General features: G+C 45.2%; 1 protein-coding gene across 8 annotated transcripts in view; it reads right to left on the reverse strand.

The window, feature by feature from the left end:
• Positions 1-355: 355 nt before the first annotated feature.
• Positions 356-22,440, reverse strand: part of TTBK1 (tau tubulin kinase 1) — a 94,728-nt gene continuing 72,643 nt past the window's right edge. For all 8 annotated transcript variants that reach the window (XM_048936690.1, XM_048936686.1, XM_048936691.1 and 5 more), the window contains 2 exons: positions 3,106-4,688; positions 356-2,192 (listed from right to left, as the gene is read on the reverse strand). In XM_048936690.1, coding sequence (XP_048792647.1) covers positions 1,766-2,192; positions 3,106-4,688 — 2,010 coding nt within the window. In that variant the 3' untranslated portion in view covers positions 356-1,765. The remainder of the gene's footprint in view (positions 2,193-3,105; positions 4,689-22,440) is intronic.

Here is a 22,440-nt window from a genome sequence, read left to right on the forward strand (position 1 = left end):
ACTGGAACTGTTGTGTAGAGAGGTAAGTCCCATCACTTGTTTCCAGACATTTCCCTGTTCTGATGTCCCAGGAGTATCCTGTTCTCCCTGCCACTCCGTCACAGCTCTCATGATCCATGCACATTCCTGTAGAACCACTCTGAAACAGAACGTTGGGATTCCTTGGACTGGATGACCATGAATGTGACTGTAAATACATTTGAATGAGTCAGTTACTACCATAGGATTCTTCCATCAAGCTTTTTTGTCTGCAAATCTTTTCTGAAGCTGCTAGTTGCAGCTGCAGGAGTTGGGTGGGCAGAGCAGCCATTGTTTTGTTCTGCCTTATGCAAAACTTCTTTTAGGTGTGACAGTGGCATGAAGCCCCAAGGATTTGGGTCTATATTGTTTCCCCCTATGCAATGCAGGGAAGAATTTGTGACCATTTCAAGATCTTATCAGGCTCTGGCAATTACCAGTCCTCCTGGCTTGAATTTTCAAACCACCCTAATTAGCTGGATAGCTAAAAAGTTGGCGTACTCAGTGAGAGCTAAGCTTATGTTTTGGTAATATTATTTAAGAGCACAGCCCTTGCTTTTGTGTTCACATTGTTGGTTGTTAGGCAATGCGTGGAAGAGCTGAGCATGAGAAGGACACAGACCCGATATCCCGATGAGAAATGCACAGGATACCCACAGCATACCGGCAAAACTCTCCTTGCAAAGCAGCAGCTTTAGAGTATACTACAGGATAATTACTTCCCTCCCGCTGTGTAAGGGAACCTTCAACGACAGTGCCAAAATTCACAAACACCAAGAACGTGACAATAAAGCACAAGGAATTTAGGTGCAGGGGGCACCCGAGCTGAAGGCATCCAGTGACTATTCACATCTTCAGGATGGAACTGTGTTTGGGTGGCCTACAGAACCGTGGCACCAACCACACTCAGGCTGAGAAGAACCACCCATGTCAGAAGATGGGGTTGCCACAGGTCACAGTTCGGTATCTGAGACAGAAGTGGCTGCAGAGTGCTCCCTTCCACAGCACATGCTAGCGCTCTGGATTTCCCAGCAAGCTGCCCATACATCCCTACTTTCAACTCAATACCTGCCCCACAAGCAGCTGCTGAAACAGCTCTGCAGGACACCCTGGAGCAGGCAGGAGCATCTACAAGGGCAGCCTTTGCCCCACTCCTGCCTGCAGAGGCCCTTGTGGAAAAAGGAGAGCAAAGCTCCTCCAGCCCTCTCCTGCCCTTTTCTCAGCGCACGACAACACACCCATCTGAGCTGGGCTGGTGACAAGCCCTCACTAACACAGGTTGCAGGAGAGGAGCCAACACTCAGCTGTTGGCAGCCAGGGCTGGTGTTTTCCCAGCAAAGAGAGAGCAAGGGCTGCCTGCAGGACAGGAGCCTTCCTCCCCAGCAGGCTCTCATCACTTCCACTCCTCTTTCCAAAGCCAGGGTCAGTATTGGCGACAGGTATTGCCAACAGAGAGAGGGGATTGCCTGGGGAGTAGGGGGTCAGGCACTAGGCAGGCTGCCAGGGTCGCTGTGCATTAGCAAGCGTGAGCTGCGGACTGGATGTTTCCCTCGAAGAAGGCTCTGTGGCTCAGAGGCTCTCAGGCCTGTGGGAGCTGATCACAACTGTGTGGGGTGAGAGTGAGTGAAGCATTGAAGTACAGCTACTGCTATACACTCGTGGTTCCGGCATGGAAGGCTGTGCTGCAGCATCTCAAGTGTATACTATATGCAGAAGTTACCCAGTCTGTTGGGTTGGCAGAAGATCATTATCTGGCAGCTGCCTTACTTTCCAGGGACACCTGCTTTCCTTTGGTTGCTGGACTCTGAGTCTGGGTTTTTCCTCTTTGCCGTTTTTTGGCCGTGCCGGGAGAGGGCAGGGAGTCTCCTGTTGGTCCCAGGGCCTGAGCCTGGGGCTGAGGTCGGGGGGAAGGTGGAACTCGCTGGAGAGCAGTCCCTGGCTTATGCTGCCTGCAGGGAGAAGGGCTTTCCCTCCGAGGCAACAACTGGCTTCTTGGGGAAGCAGTGGGGGTTTTGGAAGGAAGGACAGGGCTCCGAGGGGATGAGTAGCTGGACCTCTGCGTGCTGCTCCGTGGAGGAAGAGACGTGGAACTTGGTGAAGGAGGAAGCCGGCTTTGTATCTGCATTGCTCGGTAGTCGTTTGGGACACTTCCAGCTGCTCTCTGTGCCTGGAGCCTACAGGGAAAGAAAAGAGGGCGTATGAATAGGAATTACTGCAGGAGACTCTGGGCTCCTGGCAGCTCTGGCATCAGTGCTGCTGGGACAATTACAAGGAATCTCTAGCATCATGGTGACAGGAGTTATATTATGAATAAGCTGGGGTAGTGGCCTCAGCATCATCCCATAACAATGCTGTTAAGCAGTAAGTGTGTTCCCTGATTCACCAGTACCCTCTGGGACAACATTCAGGCATGGTTTAGCAAGGCACACTCCTTTGGAATCTTCTTAACATGCATCGTGAATGCAGCAACCTCTTTTAAGGTAGGCAACACAGTCCGAGTACGAGAGCATCATTTAGGCTCTGAATAACTTCGCTGGAAGATAAACCAGCTCACAGGGATCACGGCCCTTCACCTGAATCTGAAAAAGCACAGGGATATGTGAGGAATTTAGACTGTGTGGAAGTGGCTCAAACTCCTCCAGGTCACTGACACTGCCTGTATATATGTGCATCCCTCTCTCCAATTCTTCTGCTGATGCAGTCACAACTTGTGATGCTTCAGCCCTTGCAAGCCTAATTGCAATTGCTAGGCTCTTTAGAGTCAAGGACTTGGTGAACATGCTGCTGAATTGAGAGCCCAGGGATCTGCAATTAGCGGCATCAGACCAAATGAAAGAGTTCATAGAAGGGAAGAAGCTCTCAATGCCAGGACACATGAAAAAGGAGTTGGCCTTTTGACCAGATTGAGCCAAAGAGCACAAAAGAAGTGGGAATTTTATACACAAGTGATCTGAAGTGAATATAAGAAAGGGGAATGGACCGCACATTCAAGTCAAGCAAAGAGTAAAGGAGCGCGAGGTGAGCACAGCCCCCACTGCGATTCCTTCACAGGTCCAAACTTTGCACTGCTCAGCGTTTTGGGCTTACCTGTAGGCAACAGCTGCATCCTGCGGGGAAAGCACTGCCATCACAACGGCTGTGGAGCTCTCAGACTTCATTGTCTCCAGCGGTGTTTTCACAGGTGTGATGGGCCGAGGAATTCTGCTCCTTGTGCTTAGGAGTTTCTCTTCTCTCCCCAGGAGGGCAGCTTTCTTCCCCGCCTTTCTTGGGATGGAGTCATCAGAGTCATGGGTGTCCTCCTCAGAACCAGTGGCTGACAGGGTTTCTGAGGCCCGCCGCCTCTCGTCACTGGAGGATGCTGAGGAGGAGGCCCCCGAAGCCAGCCTAAGGAGGCAGTTTTGTCTCTTCTCCATCACTAAACGAGCCAGATCAGGTTGCTTTGCCCTCTTATAAAGCCTCTCTTTGGCTGAGAGTGAAGTTGAAAGATCTGAGCCTGTGTCCTCCTCAGAGAATAAAATGGGGATCCGACTTCTATACCTGGAGCCCAGAGGTCTCCTGGGGCCCTGCTGTGGAGCATCAGGGAGGGTCTCTGCTGGCTTCAGGTGTTCCGCTACCGATGCTGGCTTCTCAAGGTCAGGCTCTCTCGTGACCACCTTGGCAGACTCTTCCAAATCCAGCGAGAGTGCCACATTGTCAGAGGACTCTGCCTTATCTTCAGGAGGCTTTGCTACATTGGGGACTGACAGCTGCTCCCCCACTGTTTCTGAGGTGGTTTCAATGGGATTAGCAGAAAGTGCACAGCTCTCTGTCTCTGCCCCTTCTAATCCCGAATGGATGCTTCCGTTCTCTACCAACGCCAGATTGTCTTCCAGCTCCTCTTCAATAATGACCTCTTCAAACTGTCCCGGAGGGCAGTATTCCTCATGCCTCATCAGCTGGCCGCTGGAAGACATGACATTTAGGTGGGTCTTTTCTGCTATATGAACAAATGTGCGCTCGACTTTGGTAAATGGGGAGGAAGCTGTAGCCACTGCCACGGGAGGCTTTGGTTCAGATTTAAGGACTGAGGACAGGGTCCCTGGCTCAGACACGTCTAGTTGGCTACCCATTGGCTGCGGCCGTTCGCTCTGAGGTGTCAGTGCAGCAAGTGTCCCCAGATCAACTTCTGGAGGCAAGTCTGTGGTCACTGGAGATTTTTTCAGATCACCTGGTGAAAACAGCACCAGTGTTTTTGAGCCCTCCTCCAGTTCCAAGTCCCCATCAGCCATGGAAGCTCGACCCTTGGATCCCTTCTGGTCATCAGCCAGGAGAGTGGATGGTGCGCACTCCTGGCTGCGCTCTGTGCTTTTTTGACTCAGATCACTGCTGGAACCACTGTGCATGTCAATTTCATCCCCTTCCTCCTCCACATCCTCTTCATCTTCTTCCTCATCTTCATCTTCTTCTTCATCCTCTTCCTCCTCCTCTTTGCCATTCATTTCCAGGTAAGGCTCCAGGGGTTTGCAAGGAGCAGTCAAGACAACATTTGAGAAATCAACTCTCTTTATCCGCTGGGATAACTTAGCCTTTTCCCAGTACTCTAACATGTCTTTTCTGAAGTCCTGATAAGGCAAACTTAAAGGCACCGCCTTGGGCAGACCATTCATTTCAAACGACTTCAGTGTATATGCCTGCCAGAAGACAAATGAGACAAAAGGAAAAGGTTAGTATTCAGACGTAGCGCTGACACAAAAGTCATTGGCATCAACGGCAATGGGAAACATCAGTGGAAAAAATCTAAACCATCATGATTCCAAAATACACACTAGAGTGGTGATCACTCAACCATTAGATTAGTACCAACCTTAGAAAAGAGAGAATCATAGACGCATATCAACAAAGGCAAAAATCTTGATGAAGGAGTTGCTTTGTTAGCATTTATTTACCTGAATTGAAAGAATCCCTTTTAGCAAGCAGTTGTTGAGGATTTTTTTCATGTCTCCCAGTCTTCTTCAGTATCACCTATTTATGTCAGTACCTGTATGTTTATATTTTCATACCTTCCTTACTAGAACCATTCAGCAACTCTCTTTTATGCCCAGGCCACAGAGCACTTATAGGCCCCTTCTGAGGTAGACAATTTCCTAATCACTTCAGAGTACCATCCAACTTTGTCCCACAGCAAAAGCCTTTCTAGATCTTCAGTGCCCCTTGCTGTATTATTCACCACTCTTTTCTGCTTTGGTTTTATTTCCAGCAACTTCTAGTTCTGTTTTCTACAGTCTTCTGCTTCCACTGGAATGATCAGCAAGTAAGTCATGAATACTGATTTACACAGTATTGCTATTAGACTTTGGTGTATCCAATCATTAAAAGCAGGGGGAGGATGGAACTGTTGGTTGAGACAGCGTTTCTCAAGCTGTAGTCTGTTGAGGTCAGGCTGTCCATAAGGCTACAAGGAGCAGTCTGTGAAATGACTGAAAATAAAGCCAGCAGAAAAGCAGTGCTTCACACACATACACACACTTGACTGAACAGCAAGAAGAGGCAAAATAAATAGGAAATGCCTATCAAGGTTTAGTTCTATCAGCAATTGGTTGTAAGTGAAAACCACAGCAGTAACACTCTGCAGAATGGATCTTTTATAAGATACTTGTGTCACCATTCAGGTAAGAGGGCTGGGAAACTGAAGCCACTCCGTGAACTCAAGCAGACAATAACACAACACATTACATTTGGGAAGTCCTCACCACAAACAGGAAGGCTGCAAACATCTGCTTTTTCAAGTGGCGTTTGAGAGAATCAGAGGATGTTCAGGCTGTGCAACTGAACAAGCACCCATTTAACTGCGTGGGATACACAGCTGCCAGTGGCTAGGTGTGTGAAAGATATAAGATCCTTATGCTCACATGGAACAGGGACATTTCAAATGGAACCGTGGGTAGCTCTGAGCAATTACACATGGTGATAGGTTGTTTTCCAGAGATGAAGATGGCACTCATTCTTCAGTGCTGCTGGGTTCAATTGAGTTTTGGTTGTTTGGTCCCAGTGAAACTTACTCCTCATTTCTCCTTTCTTATTGACAAAGTCTGCCTGCTACTGTCTTCATATTTCTTTCTGTCTATAAATTAAAACACAGGCTGGCTCCGACAATGCCTTTGGCGTCCAAAGTTTATTCTCATCTCTTCCTAAAGCAGGAGCCTGGCCCTGAGGATAGCCTTGTAAGAACCAGACTTGGGCTTTCACTGTGGAGTGCTGTCTCTTGTATCAGGCTGACAGATGCAAAGCTTTGACTATTTGGATGGACCTACTACCTTTTTCAAAGGAAATTACTCGGCTTCCTCCCTCTTTTCCTCTGTAAAACTTTCTGGAAAACAGTCCTGCTGGCTGGATTTGGTCTTCACAAGAAAAACATACATAGTAGAAATCTCCTCATTCCTGGAATCCTGATCAAGCAGGCATACTTCCCCAGCCTTGGGACTGGCTCTTAACATAGCAGCTCTGCTCAATGTCTTGCCTTGCACAGGTCACTCACTGCTCTATCTCACCCTGCTGTGGTTGATGGTACAGTTAATTACAGGATCACTGGTTTCTCTTTGCATATGTAAAACTTCAAATGTCCTCTCTTGGGAGCTTCTGACATCTCCTCTGCTTTCTGGTCAAGGGGAACTGAATCCAGTCCTGCAGTGCACATCCTCTATAGGCCAGAGATGCTCTGCAGTCCATTCTGCCACCAAGCTCCTCTGTTGGCCAGAACGGTCAGGCATGAGACCTTTTGCTACTGGTGCAGCCTGGCATCTTGTCTGGTGACCCAGTGATCTCTGTGGCTCATCACACACCTCTGTCCCCTTCTGGCTGTCATTTCTTACCAATAAGATGTCCTGTACTCCACTGCCACTTTTTCAATCTCGAGTCATCCTAAGAGCTTTCGAGATTCATCTCATCCTTTGCTTGTAGCTATTATCTCAGCAGCTCTGCAGGAACATTAGCATATCCAATGCAGTTGGTGTACTGTTTTATGAAATGCTTCTTTCTTCAACTGTTCTTTCTTTTGCAAGACAGCAGGGTTGGGTTTTTTTGAGATGATTGTTTTAGGCATATATGTACATATGGTATATACAGGTTTTTGTTTCACTGCTAAGCAGTAAGGTATAACAGTGACATTGCTATAATATAAATTACAGTTCTCTCTTCTGCTCTGGTTATTTTTTGCTACTGGTGAGTCATGCTGCAGATACTAACCTCCACCTCTGCCTGGGGAAATTTCTTGTGGTATTCAGCATGTGGACTGTCTTTCTGCCATTTCAGTTTCTGTGTATTTCTATTTCCCTGCCCAGATATTGCCATGATGCAGCAGTGATTGTTTGGCTTCTACCTACCTCTGGGAGACTTGGGCTATTCAACCTATGGCATACCCTACCCCAACACTGGCAGAACTCATTCCTGAAAGAAGCCTGAGACTGTGGTCATTTTGCCACTGCGAGCTCATCGTGGAGCAAATCCAAAGAGTGTAAATATGCCAAAAATGACAGACAAAAGTTATGCACAAATGTAAGTAAAAGAAATTTTGCTGAGATGAGCCTTAGGTCAAATACATATTTTCTTACCTTAACTACTATCATCACTTGAAGCTATTAAGAAGGAAGACAGTCCTAAGGCATCACTCTGAGATTGTCTTCACTGTTGAACTGATGTGATCAGCAGCCATCTACCAATGGCCATGCTGTTGAACATGCTGCTCCTACTCTGAAGCCCTCAAAGTGTCCTCTGTTACATACCACGTGTCTTTTGTACTACAGCAGGCTCACTTTCTCTAGCACTGTTCTTGAGAGGCTGGAGAAGAACTTCTCTGCTCTGTTGTACCAATGGAAAGAATATGTGGGAAGACAGTGGAAGATCAGGAGTAGAGAGTCTTACTCATACTGCATACCGCACACTGCATATGCACTGCTAGCTGGAGGGAAATGCCCAGTGTTAAAGCTGAGAGCCATGTACAAAACGCTTTCTGCTGGCTTTGTAGATGTTAAATTGTACACGCTTAAGCCTTGCCAGTTCAGATGCTGGTTAATGTCAAGCCAGAGCTCTAAACACATCAAAATGGGGCCAGATGCAACCTGTTCTGTGATATGACCAGATGTAAAACAGTGAAATTGGTTCTAGCCTAAACCTACATAAACACAACTCACCATGTGGCCTTCCCAAGGTTCATGAAAACTATCCTCAACAGTCACAAGACCTTGGTTTTTTCCCCAGATCCAACCTCACTGCAAGTTTTCAGTGATCACATTAGCAAATGACGGTAAGTTCTACCATTGCTCCTCTACCTCCCAGCCCTGTGCTCCCACACACCTACCCAAGGCTGAGCAGGGGACACCCTCCCATAGCTGGGAAGCACAGGGAGTAGAAAAACAAAGCAAGAAAGCAAACAAAAAACCCAGCCGTCACCAAGGTGCTGCCTTTGATTCTTTAATAAGGTTTTGGTAGTATACAAGCTCTTTTTTTCCGATTGTCTGGATTAACATACATGGATTTAAAAAAGGCACAAAATCCATTGCACAGCTTTCTGTTTTGTTTGTTTTTTGATTTCATTGCCTGTTTGTCGTGGTTTCAAGTGTAGGATTTTACAGTACTCTGCAGCATTTACAGCATGGTCTACATACAAGTAATCAATGCATGCTTTTATACAGGAGACAGAATTCAAATTCTCTCTCAGTATGTCTATATACACAATAATACAGTGCTTTTCTTCTGAAAAAAGCTTTAAGTTGGTCTTGCATGCTTGGTGTGCCAGAAGAATTAGTGCAAGCATATATTACAGTGTTATTGCAGTACAAAAAAGGGTTGACATTAGGCTCCAGAGGGATTAAATACAGAAAGAATAAAAAGACTCAGGGAAAACAAGCTTTGGATCCCTTCAGTCAACTACATCCTTCACTTGATCTCTACTCAGTACCACCTTTAAAGCTACAGCAGCTGCTTCCTCTCCATCTCCCTGCTGCCCTCCCCCTGAGATGAGCTTCCACAGCTTCTTCACACCTTCTCCCTAGCAGTTGGTGAGGGCTTCTGGCAGCTCGAGGAAGCCCTTTCTGCAGGGCTCCTGATGCTGGAGTCCAGCACAAAGAGGACTTTCCTGAGATCCACTGCTTCGAGCAAACTCAAGTCCCAGCAGATGAAGTTTCTCAAACAAAGCAGGAAGTACAAGAGGTTACCTACAGATTTTGCCTACTCTCAAGAGAAATGACTACAGAAACCCACACTCACCTCCTAACTGAAAATCAACGGTTAAATGTGGTTTGGACTCTCTCCTGCTTAGCAGCAACAGAAGTCTAACAGGTGACACAAGGTAATGCAAAGGAAGGATATGCTGGTCCCTGAGATTCTTCATGCGAGCTGAGAAGTCCAAGAAGCAGAAATCAAATTCCCAACATGATATCAACTGTTCCGTTGGGATTGGGAAGAGACCTCAGTCCTGAGAGATGCAAATGGCACACAGACAGCAACAGCTATAGTCCAATCTTCCCCTTAACAGCTTTGATTTGGATTCTATCAGGAACGTAGCATATCCTGGAAGTGACATTATCCTCTGCCAATACAGTCTAAACTTGTTTGGGACTGAGAGACCTGATGGGATATATGATGATGAGTGGAAAAACTAGAATCTGAGTTTCTGAAGCAGCTTTTTCTTCCAACCAGCAACACATGAGGTAAAAGTAGCAGGGGTCTCAGAGCTGCCATGCTTGCTTGCAGGATGTCTGCGTTCCAAGAATCAGCACCATAATCGTCAGAGAGAGATTCTTCCCAGCATCTTACCATCAAATGCTCCACAGCCACTTCTTTTATCTTAACAAAGTGAATAGGACAGTGCAGTCCTATGCTGGTAAGTGCTCTGCTCCTCCCTGTTTGCGCTTTCAGATGTTGTGTTAGGTTTGTGTCAGTCTTCCTAGCATTGTGGAGGGAAGCAATAGCTCTATAAAGGTTGTATGCCTGCCACTTAGCTTGACCAGTGCCTCCAGCAAGGGTTGGTGCAGAGCTCCCTGTCTGAGCAGACATGTGGACCACCTCATTTGTACCACTCAGAAGAGACTCAGGAAATGGTGAGCAAAGTGGAAGGAAATGCTAATCCAAACATTTTTCTAGTCCCTAATTATAAAGGCAACTTAATAGCAGCAAGAAAGAAAAAGAAGGAAATTCTGAGAGCTAAACATCTTTCTTAGTCATAAAAATAACCGTAAGTCAGCAGTGCTGAAAAAGAACCTGGTCTGGCTCTTTTCAGCTGAGGGGTAAAGAGTCCCACAGAAATCCTCCTCATTTGACTTGTAGCTCAGAGGAAATTTGCCGTTACTGTGTTTCACATTGCCAGATTGATTAATTGCACTCATAATCAAACTGAGAAACTTGGAGTTGGAGGAAGCCCTGGGGATTCTTCTGAGGCAAGTGCACTAGATGAGGTAACCAACCTGAAACACTTCTTGCATATGAAAAAATAAGACCTCCAAACATAAAGCAATTTTCTTTTTCAACACTGAAACACATGCAAGTGAATGTAAAATGGGGATCGTTTCCAGCCCCCAGGTTACACGGTTAGCAGCTTATTAAAAATGTACATTCATTGTAATATTATTTCTTCCGCACTGTGTGTAATACAAACGAGTTGCAATACATCAAATAATACTTAGAAACATTTCCCATAGATGATTCTTTGTGATGTCCCATGAAACAGCCGTTGTGATCTGTATGTTACAGTGACCCAAACACAAAACACATGGTATAAAAGTGCAACAGAACGGAAGGCAGTGCTGCAATGATCGGCCTTCACACGTTTTATTTCATGTTTTAACATTACCCCAAATGAGTGTTTGCATACTAATACGTTATGGCCCAAGTGGCAGCACCGTTCCTATCACCCGAACGTTGCTGCCAGCTGATGGTGAAAAGAGGGATACGAATGCCACAAGACACTGAATGAGCAAAACTGGGCTGAGCCATGTTGCTGAAAGCATTTGCTCACATCTGCAACACGCAAAGGAGACCAGTTGCGCCATTTGAACCAGACACCATGAAGACACTTCCTTTAACTGACGGAGATTCTTTCTTTGCAGCAGTCTTTTGAGCACTTGGTTGTGTGCAAAGTGATCCATTACCAGCACAGAAACACTTCTGTAAGGCATGACCACGCATGGCCATTCACGCTCCACAGGTGGGTCATGAACACACACAGAACATACATACAATCAGAAGTGGAAGCTCCAGCAAAAAGCATCCCAACACCACTCTGGGGACAGGAGTGAAATCAGGAAGCACATCTGGCTTGCTTTGGTCAGCCTGTCATCTCTTCATCTCATCATCTGTCATCTCTTCCAGTCCCTCTGGGGAGGGCTGGCAACAACCGGTCAAGAAAAAAGATGCCCCATATTCTCAAGCTGAGAAATAGCTAGGGCAATTTATTTACTATAAACAGCAACAGGAGTTGAGGGGTTTGCAAATCATTCGTGATTTTAAAGGCTTCAGACCTTGTCTGCTAGGAAACCCCATTTTATTTTCTTCAGCTAGTCCCTTGTAGCTCATCAACCACTGCAGAGGAGAGCTAGATAAATGCATTATAGCTATCTCCCAGCAGTCCTTTCCCATTTGTCATCAAAGGAAAAAGGGAAAACACAAATATCAGGCTCTGCCTTGAAGACATTTGCATAAAAGAACCCTTTCTTATTTAATGTGAGAGCATCAAAATGACCTCAGCTCCAGGTAAAGTTCTGAGAGTGGTATCACTATATCTCCACTGCCATCCACTAATAAAAATATCTCATCCATCTAATCCAGCAATTTATTTATAATAAAAATAAATTAGGCTATTGATGCAGCATTATGTGGCTGTGACTGGACACAAAGGAGGCTCTCTAACCTAAAGGAAGAGATGCTAGACCCACTGGACAGCGTGGTGTCTATCTTTCACCAGTCTCTCCAAGTGAGCAGTATAAAATCTCCTCATGTTTTCAAAAACAATCTCGTGCCACTACCAAGCACTTGCATCCCACACTGAAATATGATGCAAGATTATCTGATGGAGGTGTGGGAAGGAAGTACATTAGAAAACAAGAAAAAAAACAATATCTTTCCATGCTTTCTGATCTTCAGAATCACATTGCATTCTACTGTTGAGCTATCTGGCAATACAAACCCAAACTACCAATGGTTGTATTTTAATTTCTTAGTTTTATTTACTTAGAATCACAGCACCAGACTGAAGTAGTGCATTTTAACTCTGGAGAACAACTGAAGTTCCTGGTGATGTGCAATCAATCAAAGAAATGCCTCAACTGTACTGGTTATATATAGGGCCCCAGTGTCCTGACCATTTCCAGATTGTGAAATAATATTCTGTCTCCTGAAATTCTCCCTGTGAAATCAAACCCTCACGTCTGACTTCATCCTGACATGTTCCATAAAGGCTTTATGTGCTGCACGCTTCCTCCAGCTTGTCAAGCAGCGGAGAAGTGGCTTGCAGCGATAATAAAGCACTTGGGCATCTTTGGGGTTAGGAGGCCATAGGAAGGTGTGAGTACTGCAGCTAAAGTGAGGTGTTTGTCCTGGCTTCGTACCTGATTGTAGAATGCATCCACTGCAAAATAAATAAGTATAGAGTAAGAAGCTGTGCACTTTGGGCAGTGTAGTTAGTGACAAAGTGATACCAAGGCCTGGCGATGTTGTGAAACAAAAGACAAATGAGGTAGTTCAACACTCCAAAGCAACTCTTTGGAAGAAAGGCTTGAAGCACAGGGCAGAGAAATTTCCCAAATAGCATTTGTTTCATTTTTCATTTCAAGCTGCTCAAAACCCAGAGAAGCTATAGAAGAAAGAGTATGCTAGTTGGCTTTAGAGTCCTCTTTGGAAATGAAATGCCATCTAGCCCCTGAAGAGCCACTCAAACAGGTTGGGGAAGCTGCTGAGAGCTTCTGACAATCTGTTTGAAAGAGTATGCCTCCTTCCAGGAGTCCTATATGCAAAAAATACACCTAAAACAAAGGGTTTTCACCTCAGAAAAGAAAAAAGGTTGATGACTGGCTCATGGAAGCCTTGTCATCTAGCCCTCAGTCTGGCTGCTACAGAAGCTATCAGAGAGAGTGAGATGCCAAACAGGATCACAGAATCAACCTGGAACTTGTTTGCAGCAACAAGATGCTTAGATGCCTAACACCAGTGGCACAGTCCAGGTAAGGGAAGAAATGTCACTATGTGTACCAAACTGAGCAACACTGATTCCTATGGAAAAAATCTGCCACTGTGTGGTGCTTTCAGATGAGACAGGCAATGAGGAGAAACACCAGCGAGTTCACATCTAGAACTGATGAACCACATCAGCACCTACATTTTCCCTGTCCTGGCTGTTTGAAATATCCTAATTACTTCTACTTGTATTTGGATTGCTGCTTCAGTTTCAGGGCAGAGAATGGGAGCAGCCTTTTTTTGCCAGCTCAGAAAACATTCAGTTGCAAGAGTTTGCAATTTAGTGAATTTAGTTTGCACTGTAGTGAATTTGCAATTGGAATTGAGACATTTTCTCACACACCTGGCACACCTTTAAATAAAACCTAGAGACTAACAACAATAAAATTGGTTCTTCATCATCTGTTTATATGATTTGCAATCACAGATGGCAGCTGACTTTGGGGAAGGAGCTTTCTGAATTTAGCTGCTACTCCTGTACACAGTGATTTGGGGGTGTTTGCTAAATCCTAAGAATTTCAAAATTTGAAACTCGTGAAATTCCATCCTGCAAATGAAAGGTGTCTATCATTACTATCTCTGAAATCAGGCTGCCTTCTGCTAACATGATGGGTGTTCCTCCAGGTACAGCTGCAACAGCTCCAACTGCCAAAATGTGCCATTTTTCCCTGCTTCATCCAAGGAAATCAGAGAGGGAATACAAGAGGCTGACTGACTATTAAAGCATGATCCAGCATGAAATCAGTAGGAAACTGGTACAGCAGGCAAGAAAAATTCCTGCTTTCCAGCTCTTATGAAGAGAAAAGGTAGAAAATAGTGGAGAGACCCAGAGATGTAATGAAAGAATGAGGGATAAAATACCAGGAATGGCAATGAAGGGAGGTGATGAGCACGTGAGCAAGTGTGACATGCACTTGAGACTGGAAGGTAAAAACAGCTTTGCCACGTGAAGAAGAAATAGGATAAGCAATGGAAAACAAAGAGGCAGTTGAATCTAAGAGTTTCTCATAGCCTGTCACTATGCATGAAGTCCACTGGCAGCTCCTTTTCTGCTGAATGCTACTTTTCTGCATCCAGATTCACCGTTGAACAGAAGCTAATTTGTTGGCAGGCCAGCAGCAGCAATGGACAAGAAAAGGAGTCAGCACACCAAGTAAAAGGAAAAGGACTGAAGGAAAGATCTTCCCTTGGAGTCTACACCTGTGATGCAGAAAGGAAAGGAGCAGTCCTAGCTGGGAGGCCCCAGGGACTGCAACAGAGCCCAACAAAGACAACTTTTGGGCCAGTTTGTCCTTTGCAGATGCTCAGCACTGGCAAGAAAGCATGGGAATGGCTAAGTCAATGTGGGTATATGAAAAGGATACTCCTAAATGCAGACACAGCAGCAAAACTGCCCCTTTGTCAGTATGGTTTATTTTCAACCAAGATGCTTCCACCAAAACATTTTCCATTGGATGTGAATTTGTGGTGGCAGAACTAAATTGATTCCAAGTCAGGAATCACAGCTCTTCACTCCAATGACTGCCATAACTTCTGGCGAAGCAATCCTGCAGCATTACAGAAAGCTTGCTTTTTTACCATTTTAAGCTCAGCCATTGGCATTCAATCAATCCCTTGTCACATAAGTGCCACCAAAGATAAATCTCCCAAACACATTAGTCCCCAGCCTTCTGCCTGCTCTGCCTGGCTGTGAGCTGCAGGACACAGCATGCTTTTTCCAGCAGCTCTTCACCTGCACGTTTGCTGTGCCAGGAGGAACGCAGAGAAGTGACTCAACAACTCAGGGACCAAGCAAGGAAGGAATGAGATTGTTGCAGGTACCACCCAGGAGCCAATTCCTCCGAGCTTAACACAAGCATTCACAGTATTTGCACAAGGATCACATCTCATTAGCTCCTCCCTGTGGGAAGCAGGCTGAGAAGAACGATAAATTGGAAACATGTCCCATTCTGCATAGGAAGTGAAAGGAGTCGAGGGACCAAGATATAAAAAGATGGCTTTTGAAGGTACACGAGACTGATGTGCATTTGCTCACTGACGTAGAGCAGGAGATCCTAGCAACCTGTCCTGATGCCAGTGAACTCCTGTATGGCAAATGCTCACTTCAGTCCTCATTTTGGATTCTGAGGAGAACAAGTACTACATACAAGTGGAAGCAAAACCAAGAACATTTCTTTCAGAAAGGAAGCCCTATTTTTAAGCATGAACAAAAGGAAAAGGAAAATAACTATGTAACAAACTTTTCAGCCCGTAGTCCCATAATCACATTTATCTCTGCTGCCCTTGGCTTGCCACTACTACAAGCTGCTCAAATATACAGGGAGCCAGAACAGCAATGAACTTAGCTAAAAAAAAAACACCCAAAATTAACCCAAAACCTTTCTTTCTCAGCATGTGGGTTCGTGCACCAGATGGGGGAAAGGTCTGAAAGGGATGGAGTGGGGGTAGGAGGGTCCCTCTTAGAGAACTGGCACCTCTCTTCCCTTAACTTGACCACAGAAGCAAAGACTTAACGGAAAATGGTTGCTTGCCACTTCCATTGCACTACCCACTTGTTGGTCTTGTGTGGTTTTCCTTTTGGCAACTGATTTTTGGATATATTTACATTTATAACTGCAACCATTATAAATGTAATACAACAAACAAATGCGATAGAAATGTAATCTGAAGAGGGTGTTTAGAATTGCACTGTAACGTTCTTTAGTATTCCAGTATTAATTTATTACAGTTCCATAAATATAAAAAGAGAGCTATTTTCACATTTCTTTAATTTGCCAACTGTTCCTCGATAATATGTGGATTCCACAGTAATTATTACAGCATTAGATGAAGATGTTAAAAAAATAAGCAAATGGACTATTTTAAATATTCTTTTCATACTACTGTAACATCAGGATCTCACTCATTAGCACCAATTAATTTATTTAGAATTAAATTTTAATGCCATATGGAGCACTGAGCATGAAATAAAGCTTCCCATAACACCCAGGCCACAACAACTCATCCAACAGTTCTACCCCAGCGATGGTTGTACAGGATTGGTTTAGACATAAACAGCCCACCTTAGAGAATTCGAACAGGGGGAATTCAGTTTGCCTTTTCATAATATGCACCAATGATTTGTCACCAATGGACTCTGTTTTCAAATGAGCATCTTGCTTCTATTTTGATTATTCTTACTTCATCTTCCAGCAATCAGGTCCATGCCTTTGCCTGGCAGCTTAAAAACCCATCTTGCTCTGTTCAGGTACTCCTGACAGTGAGCATGCCATGTTTTAGTTTGGTCTTCAATGGCAGACTGCATGTCTTCAAACTCATTCTACCAGGCAGGTTTTACAGAACCAAGTAATTCTTGTATTACTTCTCCCTTCTCAGGCTTTGAAAATCTTATTAAAACTATTCCATACAAGACTTGGGTTCCATGCCTGCCGTTGATCTCTGCTCACATCTGCCTTTTCCTGCTGAATCAACAAAGAAGTGCTTCACTGCTGCCACCCCCATAACAGCATTCTGAGAACTCACACGCAGAACTCACAGCCAAATCCCTCATCATTTTGGGAGACAGCACCTCTGAAGGCACAGCTTCCCCTGCTCTGTGCACGTGACCTATATTCTTCACACTCTGAAGCACAACCCTGGCTGCATGCAATCACCAGTCCAAACGCAATCAAATTATGAGGCAGTCCTGATCCTACTGCAGAACTGGCCTGCCAGTATTGTTTTACCAAGCCATCCATTTTCCTGCCACTGCAAACCTTCTGTCCAGTGATTTTGCTTTTTCCTCTTGCTAGCCACTTGAAGGCACGGAGGTGCTGAGCTAAGGTCAGAACCCCAGAAGTGCTAATGAGAAACATCCTTGCTTGTAAGAGATACCAATATAGAAACATCTTTCTTTTGGTTAATTGGCTTAAAATTTATTCATAATTTTAAGTAGAAAAGTTTTATTGAAGTCTGTATAAATAAGCTATTTTTTTCAATCAGATTTCGGAGCTTAACAGTTCTGTAGCCATGATGAGTAACATTAGATAGATTACTGCCTGCTAAATTTTAGGTACAGAGCCATTAAATGGCTAGCCACTATTTTGACCGAAACTGGTAGGTCTGAGTTCATGAAATCCCAGCTATTCTGTTTGCTCTCCCTTTTCACTGGTAAAAGTAAAATGTGTTCAGTTTCTAGTTTTGTTCCTATAATTGGACCCTAAGAGTGAACACCAGCTTTTTGGAAACTATAAACTAAAAATTATTAAGAGCTACAGAGCTGCTCTTTCATAAGTTCTGTTTTCTCTGAAACCTGCTGCTCTGGTAAAGTCATCTTTACTGAACACGGAAAAAAATAAAATCAGAGCAGAGTCTGCTTCAGGAAATCATCACCTCTCATGTCACTTTGAGAAAAGCGAAGCCTTGCTCTCTGTGGTTTCTGTGCTTCGCAAGAAAAGAACAGCCAGATAGGATTAGGCTACAGCATAATCCAGCCTAAGCATTTCTGGGAATGGCTAGTGCCTTTTTTTTGCTTTTTTTTTTAATAATAAAACTGATTGGCAAATTGCAGATAACAAATCTGGCGGGGCAGTAAAGCATCCTGCTCACTCACATTCATGGTGCAAACCAAAATAAATTGTTGCCACTGACTCACAAATGACTGTGGGAAGAGATTGGTTATGCCAACAAGCAGGGAGCGCTGCCTCCTCCATCTCCATCCCCCAGCATGGGGATGCTGTACCGGCAGGCAGGAGGCACTGAATGCCCAGCTTGCCTTTAGCAGGTCCTGAGCCATGCTGAGCCGTGGGGCCAGCTCAGAAAGTACCATTCCACGCTGTCTGAGGTTACACTGTCAAACTGGTTTACAGAGGGATGAATCTGCTGTTAAAGGAACCTCAGGCAGGGCAGATATATGCACGAAAAATGGTATTTGGAAGGAAGTGTTCACTGTAACTCAACTGGAAACAGCCTACCTACATGGGTATATGTTCGTGTCACAAATCATCAGCTTACTTTCAACAGCCATATCCATCTCACACCATTTTCACAGTTGAAATTTCCCAGTGTTTTCTTGTCTGCATCCTGGGCTTACGTATTTTGTGCAGAGCATTTTCTTTTGGACTCACGTTTTTCCTAAAGTCCTGAGCACCACCAACAATCCCCCTCCTTAATATTCACATCCATACTGCCTCTTCTCCCAGGATACCAGACCAAATGCTCGGCTCAGTGGCAAACAGTTACAACATTGACTTCATTACAGAAGGTCTTCATACAGCCTGGTGTTTCACACTGCAACTATACTGAGAAGGACACAATATCCCCACAAAAAACTTGGGAAATAAAGACTTAGAACAATTCTAATCTTCCTTTGCCTTTGAGATTCAAGTTTAGGCAAGGGCTGCATGGGCTCTGAGTACCAATGCTGAGGGCCAGTTGGTTTCTAAAGTGAGATCTGTTACCATAGGCATTTCCAAGCATGGCCAAGGAGCAAGGCTGCTCTGCCACTGAAAAGCTGCAGGTGCCTAAAGTTTCTGAAATTTAGAAATAGCATAATATACAGCTGGATCAGTAAGAATAGCCCTGCCATCCAGCTCTTGACAGTCAGTGCCTCTGGGGGAAGGCAGGTGGATTTGGAGCAGCTTAGGAGTGGAGAGCAGACACACAAATCTGCTAACACATAACAGAGGCAAAGCCAGAGAGACAGAAAAATGCAGTCTCTGTATGGAAACAAAATCACAAGAAAAGCATGGGGATTTCCAAAGGCAAAGCAACGAAGAGATACATGATCCTAACTCCACAAGAGGGACAAATCCCGAGGTCCTGCCTCAGGTGAGCTTCCAGTGGGAGTCTACCTACGCCTAGATGGAGTAAAACTGCCTACAGATGAGGCCCGGTGTAAGATACCAACAAAGATGCTCGAACAGATGAGGAAGGCAACGCTTGCTGATACCTCCACGATCTCTTCGCTCCCGTCATAATTGGACAATGTTTGTGGCTTGATTGCGTGTGTTCAGTGAGGCAGCCCTGCACTTCCTACCCCGCTGCAGGACGCACAAGTGAGTCTCTGAGATGAGCCCTGGCATCCACTTCTTTAGCACAACATGCATTCACCATGTGCGTTCTCATCTTCAGCCGTGCTGCAGCCCCTTGCCCAGGTTGCTGGGAGGTTTAGAAAGGCGGATGTTTTCAGTCTCTGTGGGGTCTGGTTGCGGGGGCTTTGGAAGTTACAGTACCTTAGGCCAGTGTTGTCTGGGATTCAATATTGCATTAAGTGGTGACACATTGTGGGCAGGTGGGATCTATTATTGCATTATGGAGGCTGCTGCTTCCCTGAACGGGCTATGTTTTGTGTGTGAAGCGGGCCCACACCTGCTGGAGCTGGGACCTGGAAATGCGGAGGACGGAAGGCATGAGTCTGTGGTTTCCTGCCGTGGGGGGCATGTGCCTGCGGTGGGGCATGCGCACGGGGCTGCTCTCCGCTGAACGGCTGCGCTGTATGAAAGTGCCACCAACGTGAGGGTAGTGTTCTGTCTCCAGGGTTGAGGAGGAGAAAACGGAGGACGCCAGTCTTCTCAGGGGGCTGTACCTCGGGAGGGAGTGCTGAGAAGGCCTGTCCTCCTCCAACTGAAAAAGACCAAGAAGAGTGGAGGAAAAGGTGTCAGGCAAAGACTTGACTCGCCCCTGGTTTGTGATGCGCATGCTGCAGATATCTTCGCTGGCGGACGAAAAATGCTTTTGCTCTAAATTGGGCTAACTTACTGCTCTGTGCCTACAAATTCTTAGGGATCCCATGGGCACCATGGGAGTCTGCAATTATGGGGGCCTGGCATGCTCTCCCCAGCCACATGCGACCGCGAGCGACACCAGCAGTATCAGGCTTGCTGTATGTGTCCCCTCCTCTGGCTACTGGAAACGTCTCTTCAGGCCACACGCCTCACCACTCTGGCATCACTTATTTGATACGTCATTAGACTAGTCATACATCCTGCACATAGACAACAGGCAAACTCTGAACACGCTTGGAAACCATGTGTATGAAAGAAAAGGTGAAACACTCAGTGCTCAAATAATTATAGGTATTTAATAGTGAGAGTTTCCCAAGGACTCCTTCAGTGCATCTTATTAACACCCACTCCAGGGATTTGCAAAGGCCGCTCTGAAGGCTGTTAGTAGAGTTCCCTTTCCTCACGCTGACATTCCTGCCTTCTACTCAGTACCTGCAGGGGGAGCATTAGTGCTTCCAGTTTTGGTAAGCAGAGGCAGCAGCTGGAAAGGCAAGGCAGTGTGTAATTATCATTCAGTAAGAAACTGAAAACATGGAGCCACAGGAGAGGAAGAGAAGATGTACTCTTAGGTCCCTTTTCTGCTTCTGTAATCCAGGGATGGCCAGGGAAGGAAGGAAAGTGTACTCACAGAGGGCAGTGTGTGTGCGTCACGATGAGATCGCAGTCCCTACCTTCCCTCTAAGCACTGAATGGGAGACAGAGGCAGTACGGGAGTGATTTCAGACTCTTCACCCTGAAAAAGCTAAGCTCTTTCTCTCCTCTCTATCTGTGCAGCAAAACCAGTGCTTTCACGGCGGTTTCCAAACCTGCATTTCCAAAACAGACCATTTTTCTTGGAATTACATGTTTCCTTTCAAATTAATTCCCTTCCTCATACTTCATTTATTTTCAAGAAATCTCTGCAGGTTTCAAAGTACAACCAGGAAATGTGAAAAGGCAATATTTTATTTTCATAAGCCAATACTATTCTCCTTAGCTGAATAGAGATGTTGCCCTTGCAAATTATACGAGGAGAAGAACTGAACCTCATCCAGTCTCATATCTTTTCTATCACCTTCAATATCTTTGCAGCGTTTTGAGGCTGATACCTTATCTTCATAAGAATATGAAAACTACTCAGCTTGTGGTGGGCATTAAATGTGAAAAGCAATTATTCACAGTCCTAAATGTACTGTACATCACTGCGCAGATCAGACTCTCAGATAATAATAATGTATAATGCTGTCACTCAGTATCTGAGACAAATTCTAGACAGCAACTCTAATTTCGGAAAAGGACAATCATCTCTTCTTTGTGTAGATGGCATACAAATTCAGTCCTGGGTATACTGTTTGTAGGCTGCACAAATACGTATACAGAATTCTTATAATTATTACCTGCTCCATGCTAAGCATATAGTATGATTTTCACTCTATGTATCATACCAACACGGTGAAGCCTTCTCAGCTAAAAAAAGGATCCAACTATCTCGATGGACTTCCTTTACAGCACAGAACCAAGGACCTTGCCCAGGCCACAAAGGGGTAAATTTCAACCCCTCGCCACCAAGTAAAATCAGACATTGCTGCCTCCTGGCAGAAGCTGAGATTACAAACATGCCACTTACATTAATGGATGTCCTAATGCTTGAATTACACAGTCAAAGCTGAAGGTGCTGCCCCTCTTCATTTCTTTGCCCTTGGCAGTCAGGCTGGACCACCCTCCATCAGCCCTATCCTGTTCTGTTTGGACAGGAGCAGTGTGACATCTCTTAGTCCCGGAGAAGCATGGTGTTGACAGAGCTCAACAGACTTAAGAATAAGACATTAAACGTAATTACCAATTTTCTGCAAATGCCCGTTGCTCACTACTGAGAAACGGTCCCACAGATGTTGCTGTAGAATGAAAAGGAAAGCAAGACACACAGCACCTATTCATACCTCACTTCCTTGCTGCTTTCTTCCCTTGCCCTACCTCATCTGCTCAGAGTTGTGAATCTGACATTGTCAGATTGTTTGTCATCTCCTTCTGCTGCCTCCTGTACTCTGGGAGTGCTAAGGATTTCCCTCATCACTGCTCCAGGGTCTGTGGTCAAAGAGCTCAAAATGCAATCCAGAAAATGTCCTGCTCAGCTTTCAGTCCCCAGTGCAAATCAAACGAAACTTCAGGTAACAGATCCAGGGGCAACCTAGGACACTACAACACATGATTCATGACCAACACATGATCCTTGTTTTGTGAGACAGTCCTCTCCTATGTCTCTGCCTCTTTCTGAAAAACAATTGCCACAACCTCAGATCAGTGAAGGAAAGCAGCAGCACACAGGGGTCACCAGCAAGGACAGGGTCTTCCATGGATACCAGGCAATATCACAACTACTGCATCCCTCAAACAAGGTGATGATGAGGTTCAAGAGCACGAGGGCACTGGACTCAACACCAGAACAGAGAATTTTCTTGGCTCAGTGAGGGTTTCAATG

This window comes from Lagopus muta, chromosome 2 (genome assembly GCF_023343835.1).
Source record: "Lagopus muta isolate bLagMut1 chromosome 2, bLagMut1 primary, whole genome shotgun sequence".
Lineage (NCBI taxonomy): Eukaryota > Metazoa > Chordata > Aves > Galliformes > Phasianidae > Lagopus > Lagopus muta.